This window comes from Xenopus laevis, chromosome 3L (assembly GCF_017654675.1).
Source record: "Xenopus laevis strain J_2021 chromosome 3L, Xenopus_laevis_v10.1, whole genome shotgun sequence".
NCBI lineage: Eukaryota > Metazoa > Chordata > Amphibia > Anura > Pipidae > Xenopus > Xenopus laevis.
Window position 1 is genome coordinate 53,289,359 of NC_054375.1, and position 16,410 is coordinate 53,305,768.

Consider the following 16,410-nt stretch of genomic DNA (forward strand, 5'->3'; position numbering starts at 1 on the left):
ATCCCTGGTGTGAATGGTCACATTCTGATTAAAATATCATTGCAGTGCCCATAAACATATAATGAAACTTTGGAAACAGCCTACTGCAATCTATACATTATTTATTGGCCACCGTGTGTTCTGTAGTCCCAAGGAGCTGCCTGAGAAAATGGAATGAATATTACCCATTTTACCCAACACATGGAAGGATAAGGCAGCATAGATACTGATCAGATAAAAACTTCAGAAAAATCTTGTTGCAGACAACCTACATATTCCACGGCACTTTACAAAGATTGTTTACATCTGTCCCTGCTCCAGTAGAGTATCTATGTTCCCTAAAGCTGGCCATAGATGTTGAGATTTTTAAAAGATCCGATCCTCATCGTGAGACCACGATTTTCTCGGTATGAATTGACCATCAACTAAAAAGACCAATTTGCCAGGAAAACAAAGGGGAGCTGCCTGCTTGGCCCTGCAAACATAGATAGATTGCACTGGGACCAACAAAGATTTTTTGACCTGGCCGATCAATTTCCTGACAGATGTCGGCCAAAAAATCGTAAGATGTACGATCGTTCGAATACACTAACCGCACGATAATTTCAAAGGATTAGTTGGACTTCTCTAAAATCGGTCGTTCGGCAAGAAGAATCGTTGCGTCTATGGGGAGCTTAACACAGTCACACAATACACTCACTAGGGTCAGTTTGCTCAAAAACCTGTATGTTTTGGCTTGTATATGTGGGTCAGGGACCTCCCCCCTTAACAGGGTTATGTAAATACAAAAACCTTTGAGACCAATGAGTTCAGTGATCCTTCTGCAGTTCAAAGAAGACCAAGGACAGCAAGTCAATATCCATGCCAAGTCAGGGATTTCAGGAACAACTAGAATAGTAAATTAACATTCACACTTAGGGGCCAATTCACCAAGGGTCGAATATCGAGGGTTAATTAACAATCGATATTCGACTGGGAATTAAAATCCTTCGAATATCGAAGTCGAAGGATTTTAGCGCAAATACTTCGATCGAACGATCGAAGGAATAATCCTTCGAACGATTAAATCCTTCGAATCGAATGATTCGAAGGATTTTAATCCAACGATAGAAGGATTATCCTTCGACCAAAAAAATTTAGGAAAGCCTATGGGGACTTTGGTAGCTTTTAGATGGCGAACTAGGGGGTCGAAGTTTTTTCTTAAATAGACAGTACTTCGACTATCGAATGGTCGAATAGCCGAACGATTTTTAGTTCGAATCCTTCGATTCGAAGTCGAAGTTGTAGTCGAAGGTCAAAGTAGCCCATTCGATGGTCGAAGTAGCCCAAAAAACACTTCGAAATTCGAAGTTTTTTTACTTCGAATCCTTCACTGGAAGTTAGTGAATCGGCCCCTAAATCTCATCTGCCCTTTAGGTTGGGCTCTCCTGCTTTGGGTATGCAGTTTGGCAACCTTTGTAATAGAATTATAAGGTGGCCAGAGTCCAACCTGCCAAAAATCTTTCATTACTCTATATTATTTGCTTCATATAGAAAATCACATAAAGCATTACTTGGAATTTTCCTGTACACGCAGTAACTATTGTAATTACAGAACTATTATTAGTGAATGTACCAAAGATTCTAGAATGTGTTATTGTGACTTAGATTTCTAAGTAATAGAGTTCTATTATTAGTTTTACGTCGATCCAGGCAATGTACTTATGTTTCATGATAGGGATCCAACAACACTTGTTGCTTGTAGCAAAGTAGAAATGAAGGTAGTTCTGTTAGCATCCCTGGAAACAATGGTCTCTGGGTGGCATTTCTTCTTTTCTAGGTTAATTTATTCTGGGAGTTACAGTTAGCTCTAGGTATTTGGACTTTGGAGTATTTTGGAGTCCTTCATATCACACCAGAGGTGGGGAACCTATCGTCCATCAGAAGTTATTAAACTTCTACTTCTGTCACCCCCAGATTATTCACCAATAAGAATATTTACTGTTGCTGATACTCAGTCAGGCATAGTTCTGTATAGATAATTCACGCTTGAGAAAAATGTGTTTAAAGGGGATTTAAAGCTTCCTTAAACTGCTTGCTATTTTCTTTCTCAAGTAGATATCCTGGACTAGAGTATAAGCAGTTCTGGAACAGTAACATATGTGGTACTACCTGCATGAATACAACGTAATATCAGAGGTGCAAACAGATGTTGATCTGTCATGGGGATATTTGCTGAGTGAGTATTCAAAAAGTATGTTCAGCAAAAGTCTTATTTGATGCCTCATGTTGAAAAAGTGGGTTTACTGCCCCATTAATGCTTTTTAATTTTCCTATAAGGATCTTGTCTCCCAACCTGGAATTTATTGCACCTCCTTTGTGGCAATGGCACTGGGCTGTTCCTCTTTTGCCAGGGAAAGGATTGTAGATTTTTCTCCAATAATAAAGCACATCTCACAAAAATGTATTAAGCAATATTTTAACAGTCGGTCAAAAGGCATGGTCTATTTGGCCATTAGTGATATGTGGGGAAGACTACTTGTAGCAGAGGGTGTCATGGACATTTATCTGTTGTGGAGAGAAAGGCTTTTAAATCTGCCATTGCAAAACAGGTAGTAGAGAAGCACTGGAAAATAGTTCTTGTCTGTTTTCAAATTATGGATAAACCTAAAGGAAATGTGAAAAAGGGGGATGTAGAAAAGAAATTAAAGGTATCTTGGATTTACCAAAAACTATAGAACAAAAGGTCACCGTAGACCTCATCTATGATCTGGCTGGGTTAGTGCATGGGTAGCCAAATTCAGCAGAGATCAACTTGTTTGGGATCAGGTCTCAAAATGTATGTCCTGAACTCATGGTTGAGTAGAACTTTTATTGAAGGTAATAAACTTTAAACACTACCTATACTGTTATTCATTCAAGTAAACCAATCAGCACTGTGGTTTAATTTTGACTCAGCCAACTGCTGTTCCACCAGGTTACAGATGGGTGGAGGGCCTGACTTTCTCCAGCCCAGTACCTTCTATCCCCCCCTTTCCCAAAAACCTTTGATGATATCCAAAAATCTTTGGCAGTTGTTTTTTTATTCCCTTGCACCTGCCCTGCCTGCTCCTGTGACATCAGAGATTGGTGGGGTGTGTGTGTTCGGGTACATAAATGATCATGACGCAGCAGGTCAGGCTGAGTTCAGGTTAAATGAGACCAGGTTACAGTGGTTGCAGGATTAAAATTAGGGTATCACTATTATCCACACTTCAGACTGCTAAACACTGCGTTCAACTTTCAGCAGGATGATGATCATCAGGGACATCAGCTCAAGAACAAACCAATGCACAAGCAGGGCCGTAATTATATATATATATAGGCCTGAGGGCATGTGCCTAAGGCAGCAGCTTTAAGAGTGCACTGGGCAGCCTTCGAGTGCCTATATAATCGCTAATTTTTGTTTTTAGAAGAATAAAAAGCCTTCTCCACAGCCAGAGATTACTTGCATAAATCTGTCAGCAGAGTTGGGGGGATGAGGGGATCGGGTGGCTTGGGGGTAGTGATGTCACTTGTAGCAGCAGTGACATCAGGCATAGCAGAAGTGACATGACATAGTGCACAATTTTGTACATAACATCACTTCTGCAACTTCAAGGGAGGCACTGGACCTAAATACAGCATTGTGCACAAGTCAAAATCCTGATTTCAGTCCAACTGCGAATCTCTGGAACTATTTGAAAACTAAGGTGTACAAGTGTCGTCCAACTAATTAACAACAAGCTAGGGCAAATGCATATGCACCCTAAAAGACTAAAAAATACCCCCTTGTTCAACTTTCCTTTTACCTATTGTTTTAATTGTGAAAAATCTATGGTTTTTGTTATCTCTTGAGCTAAATACGGCAAACAGGGAGACTAAAGCTACAGCTTGGGGCAAATTCACTAACCGGCGAATATTCGCCAGCGCTGGCTTCGCGCACATCGCAACACTTCACCAGGCGTAAATTCGCCTGGACAACGCTAATTCACAAAGATCCAAAGTTGCGCACAGGATCCCGAACGCTGGCGAAGTTGCGCTATCGAAAATACGCTCAGCAGTTCGAAGTTACGCTAGTGTTGGCTAATTTGCATATGGCGTGCAGTTAAAGTACAATGGCCGTATATGCTGCAGCAAATACATTATACTACACAAGGCCAGGGAACCTTAATACAATTATATAGAGTTGTTATAATGCCCTACACATGTGCCCACAGTATAGTTTAGGTGCCATATGTTATCAAATGTAGGGGGAAGGAGGGTACCCCCAAAAATCAATTTTTTTTGAGGAACTCCTATTGCACTTCGCCTGGTCTGAGATGGCGAAGAGGTAGTGGTCAGTAAAATCAAAAACTTAGTGAATTTGCCTAGTAACGCTCTTTCGCCAGAACGAAAATTCGCCTGACATTAGAGTGCGAAGCTGCGTCAGAGTCTATCTCCTTTGCAAAATTACACCAGCGAAATTACGCCATCGACTGTTAGTAAATCGGCGAAGTGACGAAATGATGTTACGCTGCGAATTACTGCTGCACTGCAAGTCCTTTTCCCCTCCCAGCAATCCAACAGCAAAATAATAGGATGGTAACAGGATAACAGCTCTTGACACCTGCATTGCTAAAAATGTTCCAATGCCCCACCTAAAGGTACATATGAAAACAGCACTCAATTGTAAACACCCAAGCCTGAGTGGAAGTCCATCAGTTACATTGAGTAGGAGAAATAATAGCTTATCTGAAAGAAGTTCCATTGTGAAGTGCTGGCTCTCACTGAAAGGACATGACCAGGGAAAATTACCTGAGATGGCTGCCTACACACCAATAATATTTATTGGTTCAAGAATAAAATTTTAAATGGTAGAATGATTTACTTGCAATGTACATAGAGCAATTTAGTAATACAAACTATACCATCAAAATCATGAACTAATCCTTTTAAAACCATTTAATAATTATAATTAAGTATAGTGAAATGTTATTTAGAATTACAATTTTCCATATATTTCATATGCTGCATTATTGTCATGTGTGATTTATAACTGTTAAAGATATTCTGAATGATAAGTGCCCTTTTAGGTTGTGGGAACTCATGCTCAAGCAGAAGCCTGACAAGGATTATAAAATGATACAACTGAGTGATATTGGGACTACAGAAATGTATATTATTATAACTCAAAGCAGATCTCGACTGCCTACTATTAACACAAGCTTGAGAATAATAAAGCTAATAAATGCTGCAGCATGCCAGCTTTTTTCTAAGATTTATACATTTCATTTGTGTGACAGATTAGCGGAACAATGCAGGAATACTGCCGGCTATACCAGAAAAAATACTGTTCATTAAATGTCTTACAGATGGTTCATGCAGGGCCCAAATAATAAAGCTCAAGCAGCTTTTTTTGTTATTTGTTCAGCTATCCAAGATGAGGTAATACAATATACTTTGGCACTGCAGCAAAAAGGATGAAAAAAAAGAAAAAAATCGCTTTGAAACAAAGGGCCGATTAAAATAGACCGCAAATGGATCCCACCCACTGAACATGTCAGATCGAGATGGTGTGTCCCTGTCCCCCCTTTATTCTCATAGCTGTGGACCAGTCTAAGTACTGCCTTGTTCTGAACATTCAGTACAGGGAAACACACTGGCATGTGACACATTGGCCTGATTGGTGGAGCAGTTAGTGTGACACATGCGAGGGTTCGTGACTGTAACACGCTTTAAGTTCTGCTATGGAGGCAATGATGAATGCAAGTGTCAGACTGATGAATTTAAAGAACAACATTTTAATACATGCTGTTCTATGGAATGATTCAATCATTGCCTAGATTTTTTAAAGCAATTCCACACTGACTTGAGATTCAATAGACATTAAGTCAAAAAATAAATAAATAAAAAATAAATGTAGCCATATCCCAGTTGGCTGGAAACAGTTCCTTCCTGCCAACTATCAGCATAGCACTAATTTGCGACCCTTATGCATAGCAGCCTCTCTCTCTGGGAGGAATGAAATATGTGTTTTTAATTGCCAGTTCTTTGTGTCAGTTTAAAAAGAAACAAAAAAAACATTTTATAGCTTGGCATCTTCAAATTCTGCACAAACCATAATTCTGCATGTGCCTTTTACTCTAGTGTTATCCAGCAACATGAACAATGGGGTCTAATTGGGAAGTTCAGTAACCAAGTTTATTCTTTACCATATATATATATATATATATATATATAGGGACCAATAGGGACTGAAACGTTGGAAATAGATACTATGTAATAATAAAAATTTAATTTTTTTCACTAAAGGGAGTGCTGGTTTGGAAACTATTGGTGTATGCAAAAAAAAAAAAAAAAAAAAAAATATATATATATATATATATATATATATATATATTTCAACTACCTTTTGAGCATAAGTAAAGTTCCAGAAATTACCAGCTTGCTATTACTACCCTAACATTTAGCAGCATGGGTTAGTGGTGGTGGCCCACTCACAATCATTACATCTTGTAGACACATGGATGACTAGAGACCTGGATACTGACCTGAACAACTGGCTTTCACAAGAAAATGACTTGTTAAGGGACTTCATGCAGATAATCAATTAAGCTGTAAATTTCCAGGATCTAAACAAGTTTCATAAGGTTGCTCTACACCAGAAAGCATGCATCAACACTATGTACTGGCAAAGTATAGAATGTCTACAGTATATATTTTTTCTAATCAAACTGTAAACTGAAGATGAATTAATTTTGTTAAACCTAGGAAGCTGGGTTTATGTAAGGATTTTCCCCCGAACACAACTGCTCTAAAGATGAAAATGTTAGAGAACTTTCTGTTGTCCAACACTGATGTATAAATGAGTGTTAATAATAATAATAATAGGGGGGAAAAGTAAAATGTGAGTTTAAGTAGGGGACCCATGCCTACCCCACCATCGGAAGGGGGAAAAAAAACATACAAGTAAAATGTGAGGGCACGTCACACAAAAGACAGCAAAGGAAGTATAACGCCTCCTCACTTTTATGGTTGCCATGGGAGCAGTACAATTTCAGAATACCACTGCATTTATAAATATTTATAGTCGTCTGATTCTAAATGTATTCGTCACAATTATACCTAGGAAACATTTCTGACAGATTGGCTCCCTGGGATGTTGGCTATGTGGCTAATTATTTAATTATACCAGGGCAAAATGTGTTTCTTACAGGTGGCTAGCCATAAAGAGACTTCACCCAAAATCACTTTTTTTTAACTTATCTTAATGTACTTCATATGTATTAATAGTTTTGTGACTGTTTCACATACATTTTGCTGTTATATTTCAGTGGATACTGTCTAACCTCTTCACTGTGTGTAAAACATTGCTGTACAGGGAAATACGTGTCTAATCAGGGTTAAGGGAGAGAACTATATGGCCCTTAAAGAAAATATGACCAATAATTCATATCCTAGTAAGTGATCTTTACATCTTTTACCTTGAGCCACCATTTTATGATTCTGTGTCGATCACCTGACAGGAAATAATGCAGATCCTCTATGATCCAGGAAGAAGTGAAAAGGCACCACAAATGACCGATGATCGAAGTGCATGTTCATTGTGTGTAAAATAATCAAGGGAGAATTATACCATCAGGACAAATACTTGTCAACAGATAATGTAGATTTTAATAAATGACCTATTAAAGAATCTTACCAAATCGGCATACACACATCAATAAATATTGCCCTTATTTCCTTGGGCCACCATTTTGTGACATTATGTTTGCTCCCTCAGAGATCACCTGACAGGAAATAATTCAGCTCTGTCACAGGAATTAGTGTGGGCGTAAAAGACACAGCTCTGCCCATTCACTGGCTGATGTGACCTAAAACGGGTGCATGCAGTTTGTGTGTGAGCACAGCGCCTCATAAAAGCCAGAAGAATGCATGTTAGTACTTAAAATTGTGGGGTTTTTTCTATATCGAATTATCAAAACATTAGAAAATGGAAAAACATTTATAGAAGTGTTTTAAACATTCACTGTTTCTGGGGTATGTTGTGCAGAGACCTGGGGGTATACTTTATTTTAACATTCACTTTATTTCCCATTCCCATATGTTTTTGATTAATTTTAATATTTAAATATATCTACTATCAGTGGGGGCAGCCATGATCGTCTTTACAGCTCAAAGATGTTGAGATTTTTAAAAGATCCAATCCTCATCGTGAGTACGATCGTACTAATTGACCATCAACTAAAAAGACCAATTTGCCAGGAAAACAAAGGGGAGCTGCCTGCTTGGCCCTGCAAACATCGTACATTTTACGATTTTTCGGCCCCAGTGAAATGTATCTATCGTTCGAATCCCACTCACCGCACGATAATTTCGAAGGATTGGTCGGACTTCTCTAAAATTGGTCGTTCGGCAAGAAGAATCGTCGCGTTTATGGGGAGCTTGAGAGGTAACCTCATACACAGTCTTCAATAAACAGTAATGGTGACAAAATGATCAGTAACAATGGTGGAATGCTTGCTTAGCTTTACAAAGCAGTACCATTTCATCAAAGTGTATGTAATACAGAAGTGTTATTCTTTAACTAGGGAGGAAGTGCAGAAAATTGACATCAATATACAATTGCCAAAATCTTCCATAGATGTATGAACTGAAAGCAAAAGCCTTTATAGCATCTGATATCACTATATTCAATGCACAGAAATTACCTTTCCGTTGCAGCTATCCTGTGGCGAGATGCAGTGAAATCAGTACCAAATCTCCTATACAGGGCTGGCTTAGTGGCCCCTTTCCACTCACAGTAACACCGCTTCCCCACAGCCTCTTACCCCTTTACTAAATTTGCCCTATGCTCACAAAATAAAGAACAGCTCTACTGTGGAATGCCCTGTCCCCCCCACAACATATAAAGCCAAGGCGGCAATATAGCCTGGGTGTCACTGTATCCCGTTCGAGAGCGCTTTTTATTTTAAAGCACAGTTTAGAAACAGGGTGCAAGGAGATATTGCAATAACTGCTCACAGAATGGAACTTTAACCTTTACAGGCGTTGCTAAGCTACATCTTCCACTTATCCACTTGAAACTGGGTGCAATGGGTTGCTGGTAGCTGAAGTTCAGCATCATTAGGAGAAATAATAAATAACCTTTCCTGGTGAAAGAAGACCGCAGTCTTGTGGTAAGCATCTTGGATATTGTCAGTGCTCCTAAATCTAATCCAGAATGTACTCACCCTGTGCATCAGCCTGGTTCCACTTTCTGCTTCAGCAAATGATCAGACACATTCACCTATATATGATCTGTCCACTGTGCATTAGCATATTTACCTACACATCGAACAAATTGCATGGTATAAGAATAAGCACATTTTTTGCTGAATAAGATTTACCTTTGCAGAGGCTAGTGACTGTGCAGCAGTCAACAGTTGGACTAGGTCAGACAAGTAGGTCTAAACAAGGTACCATTGTAATAAGAATATGGCTGCTTCTCCCAGCTGTGCCTGCATGTATTATTAATGCATCCTTAATGGGGATGTGCCCTCCTCTTCTTTAAACTTTTACTTGATGCGAACAGAATGTGGAGAGAGTGGAAATAGGTTGAGGCAACTGTCTGTGGAGGAGAGGATTTTGTTGTACTCCACCAAACAATATATTGTACACAAGCACACAGACACAAAGGGTTCCCAGAACTGGGCCCTGGGCAAATGCCCCTTTTCCTTTAATATCAATTCATTCATGGGACCCTGGTCCTGTAGCACAACTAGGCAAGCTCCAGTCAACTCTATGAGTAGTGCCACAGGCCGAAATCAGCCTGCTGAAATACACAGGCTGATTTCACCCCATACAAAGGCTGTAGCCTTCTCTTCTTTTCAAATCAGACAATGTTGTGTGCCGGCTCTGTTGTGAACACACTCAGTTAATTTTGGAGCAAAAATGCTGTCTTGTGGTTCTTCACAGAAATCAGTGTGTTTGCAATGAAGCCGACACAGCAATTCCAGATGCGAAAAGAAGGAGGCGGCAAATGCCCGTTTTGGGCCAGTAATCGGCCTGTGTATTTCAGCAGGCTGATTTCAGCCCTCACTCATGGGGCACTAACGCTGCTGGGACTGGTTCGCTGATGATTATTAGGTTAGGCTCATTGTGACAAATAGCGATGTACACACTACTAGTCAAACTGGTAGTGTGACCCCAAATGCGGTCCTAGAGAGTGACAGTGATGCTTACAGATGGGACAGGCATTATTGGATCAAGACATATCCACACCCTTTTCCCTGTTGAAAATTTTGATGAACAAGTCCTGTTCATATCAGATGCATCAATAGAACTGGCTCCATATATACCAAAATACAGGGAGTAGCTGATTGCATACGATTAGTCCCCTTTTAGCCAAATCAAGAATTTAAGGATTTCTCTCATCGTCCTCTGGCACATTTATTTACATCAAAAAGTTGGTGTAAGGACATGGTTGGTATGTCTTTTTTAAACCTATGTTAATATGCTTTCATGTTTTTTAAACTTAATCCAGACAATGATCAACATATATTGTAAAATCATGTATTTTTTTTAGGCCCAGTGCATTCCGTCCAGTAAAATCAGTAATAACTGCCTAGATCAATTATAGGAATTGGTCAATGATGGGATTCTGGAAGTGTTAGTAGTTCAACCACCTGCATTCACCCCTTTGTAGCATACACTTCTGACCTGCAAGCTGCAAGACTTAGGATATAGCCCATTCGGCTTAAACACCTTTATGGGTTGTCTGCCTAGTTTCCCTTCAAAAAAAAACAGGTACCATAACCATCCTGCTAGTGAATGCTCACTGCTATAAGAAGGGACAGAGACATTTGTTGGTTGGATCCAGACTCCTTTATTAACACACGAGCACGGTCTGTACAGTGTTGTGCTTTCAGAACTTTACTAAACATGAAAAAGGAAAGGAAGCTTTTGTAGCAATTAAGAAAAGGGCAGGTCTTCCGGGGCCACAGGGAGGGGAAACAGAAGAACTCTGTCTGTACACAACTTCCCTCCCTCCCTAAAGCCAGCCACCAGGAGCTTGTGATCCAATAACTAGGCTTGTCACCCCCAAATTCAGGGAATAAATAGAAGCATGAAGCAAATTAATAATATGAAGAAGGGGTGGGAGTGCTACAATGGAGAATACATGCCCCTGTTGCGTTGACCCACACAGGGGTAACTGGGATATTTATTGCCTTAGGTTTTGATTTTGTTTTTTAGAAGAGACAAACAAACAAAAAAAGATGCGGGGGACACATCACACAGATCAATCTACAACAAGTAAACCGCTCTGCTTTCTTTCATCTGAAAAGAAAAGGCAGTCAGCATAGACTTGTTTAAAACAAAAAAAACAGAGGAAACAAGGGAAAAATGCAATCGATTATAACACTGATTCCATCCAGGCACCAGTTCACGTCTCCCAGTTCATACATAGGAGTTCTGCTCAACCTAGAAGGGGGAAATGCAATCAGAGATCCTGTCAAACAGAACAGCACATAGCGGCCAGTGTGAATAGAACTGGCCCGTTAGGTTATATAGAAAAGAATAACTGGAAGCAGGGGAGTAAAAATACCCCCTCCTTGCCTCCACACCCTAAAAATGTCAGGCAACTGCAAGAGGCAAGGGGAGGGAAGACAGGGTCTTACTAGCACGGCGCTGGCAAAGGCACAAGCCTCAACCATTACTACAATACTTTGCTGTTACACTGCTGTGTCACATATTTCTCTTTTGTCACGTGTTTTGGAATACGTCTATAAAAGGAGGACTTCTTTATGCACTTTCACCAAAGCCACCTCCTTCCTCCTCCTCCTCCTCTTCTTCCATCACAGGGTCAGAGTCCCAGCATGTGATGTCAATCTCTGAAAAACACATAATATATGCTTTAAAAAAAAAAAAAAAAATCACCTTGCCATTTAGTGTACCACTAAGCATCCCACTAGTTTTCATCATCACCAACCCCCTCCCCCCGTGCAGTTCCTTAGAAAAGCATTACTAATATATGTATAGTAAAATAAGGGCACATTGTATAGGTCTGCAAAGTAGTTGTCATAAACCTCAATTTGCCTAAAGGAATAGGACTTCTTTATGTGATTTGCTACACCTCTTTCAATCAGTAAAAATGTATTTAATGGCACACCAAAAGTGGAAACATTACTACAAAGTAAGGCAAAGAACTGCATTCAACCAAAAGGGATTAATGAACAGTCTATACTAAACCTTGGTTCTCTCATTATAGGCAGTATGAAAGCCAGCTGGATAAGAGTCACAATCATACATCATGCTATGTAGGGCACACTTTTTCAGTTTGGTAGTATTTGTCCCAGTTGTAACCTTGGTGATTTTGGTTAATGACACATAGGGACATTTAGGGAAACTTTATACTCATTCAAACACCAAATTTATAAGCCATAGGCCCATGTGAGATTAATGGGCGTGTTGACTTTCTGCAAGGTTCAACCAAAGTGGTAGGCCTTGCAAAAGAAGCACTTTTTAACATCGAACAATTTAATAAAAATGCCATATAAATGGTTATAATACATGCTTACATTATCCTCCTGCTTCAGTTACCCCCCTCTACAAATACACAGAGATTGGCAGTGGGTAGAGGCAAATCAGGGAGAGACAGCTTGGGGTTAAAGGAGAACCCTAAAAATGACTATAGCTAAAAATATCATATTGTATATACTGAACTTATTGCAGCAGCCTAAAGTTTCAGCTTGTCAATAGCAGAAATGATCCAGGACTTCAAACTTGTCACAGGGGGTCACCATCTTAGAATGTGTCTGTGACACTCACATGCTCATTGGGCTCTGGGCAGCTGTTGAGAAGCTAAGTTTAGGGGTCTTCGCAAATTATCAGAATTAACAGAAAATGATATTGGCCTGTAATATAAACTGATGCTACAAGGCAGAGTATTAAATTCTGATGCTTATTGCACTGGTTTCTGAGCTGCCATGTAATAAATATCTGTATTAATTAAATTAATTATATAAGCCTTATATTGTGACATTTATATTCTATGCTTACTGTATATTGTGATTTAGACCCTTAGCTCAGTAAGTGACAGCAGCAAAGTGCATGATCAGTGAATCAGCAGAAAAGAAGATGAGGAGCTACTGGGGCTTCTTTGGAGACAAAGATCTTTCCTACTAGAAGGCTTTGGTTGCCTTGAGCTAGTACAGAAGCCCAAAACATAATGTACAGTATTTTAGCCTACTTCTTTAGTTCTGCTTTAGTTATACTTTAAGTGCAATAACATGCTATGTGAGACATTATGCTGATGACCCAGATGGGACAGTTCTCTGTGCTCGCATATCTGCAATATTACCTGGTGGCTTGTTGTAGAAGACTGGAAGTGGAGCTTTGGCAGACAAATCTTCTGACTGAGCAAAGTCCTCATCTTGTGATTGGCTGAAATATCCTTCACTTGCCTAGAAATCAAGAAGCAGCTGTTATTTCCAGTGTGTCATATGAAGTGACTAGTTACTGTAGACATTAGGCAAAACATTGAAAAATGAACTGAGAGCTTCTGCTGTTAGAAAGTAGCAAAACCCAGTTAGCCCAAGTATCCGAATGCACATAAAGGTTTCTGTTTTGTGTACTGGTATTATAATGTTTACACATGCACAAGTTTAAGTGCTTTAGTTTTTTGGGTTCAAGCGGTTCCTTTAAAGACCTACTTATGGTCAGTGTCCTTCTATAAACTGTATATGAAAAAAGCAGACACTAGGGGGGGTTAGTTATCAAAGGTAGAGTTTGTGAGGTTTTTTTCTACCTCAAATAAACTCAAATGCTTGCTTATTTATGAAAAAAACCTGAATGTAAAAAATCTTGACTCAATGCAATTGGGGAAAAAAAACTTGAATAAATCTAATTTATAGGCTAAAACATCTTGAATACCTTGAATTTGTTGAGTATTCGAGCGCAAACCAGCCCAAAAAAACCCGAAAATCATGAAGGCAAAAATCTGCAAACCGTTTAAGGGACATCTGCCATTGACTTCTACACGGCCGACAGGTTTTAGCTGGAGTATTTTCAGATGCAGGCTTTTAGCAGCTTTGGGGCATAATAAATCTTGAAAAATTATAGTTTTTTCCCCCCCAAAAATTCAAGTTTTTTAGTGAAACTAACCTCCAAAAACTTTTCAAGAAAACACAACTTGACCTTTGATAAATAACACCCTAAAAGTAACAATCTAGAGCAGCAAAGGCGTATTCAACTCAAATATCCCATTTACTGAGCTCGGTGTTGGCAAGCAAACATGAATTCTTCCCATATGTCACCCTAAGAATAATGACACATGGGGCATTTTGTCCACCGTTTGTTAAAAAAACAGCAGCAGTCAAAATGTTCCCTGCCTGCCTGTCACTGCTTGATCGCTTTTGCGGCAAAGGTCTCCTTGTCACCACTCTGTCTTCCACTGAATAACAGCAATAACAGCAATAACAGATGGACAGGGTATTTTGGCAGCCAGATATTGGTCAGACAGGACAGTTGGAAGGATCCATACATGGGCCAATAAGCTGCTGACTCGTCCCATGTATGGCCAGCTATAGCTGTGCTTAGGGATTTTCTATTGATTTAACAGGTGGATGGCTTTCTAAATTATGGCAATGGAGCCTAGACACTGAATGATGAGATGTACAACTGTCTGTGCATGGTTCACCCCTTAAAAATTATTATTTTGGCCATTCAGTCCTTTGTGTGACTGCAAAAATATTTGCTGAGCAAAACAGAAAAAAAAATTTAAAAAATGCACAGGTCACACTTTTGCCAAGCACAATTTGGGGTCACTACATTATAACCCCTAGATCATCTTATAAGATCTTACAAGTACTTCCCAGCTAAAATTTTAATGCCCACGAGCTATAATTCCTGCATGTACAAAAAAAGTGTTATTGTCTATTCTTGAACTGCATGTTAGTAATTTGTATACACCAACTGCAACATCAGTATAAAGCTGTTGAAAACTTCAGATCAGAGTTTGCTTGGAATTGTGCAAAAATGGATCAGACACCGTAGTAAATACATAAAGCCAAGCTGGGGCCCTCAAGCTACAGTTGAAATACAGTTTGCAGCATCATCTGACAGACAAAGAGAACTGCCTCAGATTGCTCTACTAGCTGCATGGTTACATGTTTGCAGCTCTCTTCCAGCCAAGACTCCAGCTCCCACAATACTTTGCACAATCTGTGAGTAAAAGACCTGGGATGAAGAATCACAGAAATGTGGAAGGCATTGTGGAAACTGGAGTCTTGGCTGGAGGAGAGTTCATTCCGGATTTTACAGAAACTTAGAAAGCAAAATCAAAGACAGGCAGAATAAATTTAATTTGCAATTTCAACTTTGAAACCAATGGAAATTGTAACTTAATATGCACCTGAAAGTAGTTTGAATTACTTTCTCTGTCATTTTGCAAAGAAATAAAACTTTTCATTTTTGGATGGATAACCCAAAATATTATATATAATGGAGGTTCATTTGCAAAAAGCTATTTTCGGCTGCACAGATGAGTCCAAGTGAATTAGGCCCTCGTTTATATATATTTAGCTGTGTCCGTGGTTTAGGATTATGTGGCAGCCTATGTAAAAGCCTGTGTGCAATTGTAGATCCCCACAAATGGCCTATTCCTTTGAAAAGATGACATACTGCATATTTATGCAAGTATCTGGATGAGAATCAGTGTAGGTACCTCCTACATCCAGGCTGTTTAACAAAACAAATCGGATAGGTTAACACAATAACCCCCTATTGGTTACCTGATTTATACCTTACCATTGCTTTATGGTAATGGCTCTCCAAGCACATCTTTTTAAGCCCAAAAATATTACACCAAAACACCTATTTGCACTGACCTGATTTGCACTTGTGCCCGCGTTTTTCAGCAGACATCAGCTGGCACAAGCGCTCATCAGGCTATTTCAGTGCCTTTAGTGTAATAATCAGACATCATTTCTATTCATTTCTTTCACTAGGTCAAATAAGTGTGATGTGTTTTCAGCAAGTATAGGGACAAAAACCTAGAAAGAAACAAATTTCATTGGCTAGAAAGTTTATGATCAGGAAGGCAACTTCCTGAATAATTAATGCTGAATAATGGAGGCAACATTTATAGAAACCTGGCACTTGTTGCATCTTGTACACAAAGGTTTTGTATTTATTTTTACACAGTGAGAAGCAGTAGTATATACAACCATTTGTGTTGGCACAATTTTGGTACTTCTATGCACTACAAAAACATGGCACCCAAAATAACCCTATGCCTTTGCCCCAAAGAGTAACACTTCTGCGATAGAAAAATAACAAAAGGCATGTTCTTATATTGACTAAAAAGATGAGCAGGGCACAGAGTATGAACATGACAGTTAAAATCCTTAGGGGGGGGGGGGAAGATGCCAGGAATTATAATCGATACTTGTTAGCCAGGGTCAATGCTTC

The 16,410-nt window shown here is 39.3% G+C and overlaps 1 protein-coding gene across 7 annotated transcripts in view; it reads right to left on the bottom strand.

Annotated features, from left to right (window-relative positions):
• Positions 1-10,809: 10,809 nt before the first annotated feature.
• The window catches only part of dbn1.L (drebrin 1 L homeolog), a 51,398-nt gene continuing 45,797 nt past the window's right edge, over positions 10,810-16,410 (bottom strand). For all 7 annotated transcript variants that reach the window (XM_018252222.2, XM_018252219.2, XM_018252221.2 and 4 more), the window contains exons 12-13: positions 13,301-13,403; positions 10,810-11,831 (exon numbers count right to left, since the gene is read on the bottom strand). In XM_018252222.2, coding sequence (XP_018107711.1) covers positions 11,743-11,831; positions 13,301-13,403 — 192 coding nt within the window. In that variant the 3' untranslated portion in view covers positions 10,810-11,742. The remainder of the gene's footprint in view (positions 11,832-13,300; positions 13,404-16,410) is intronic.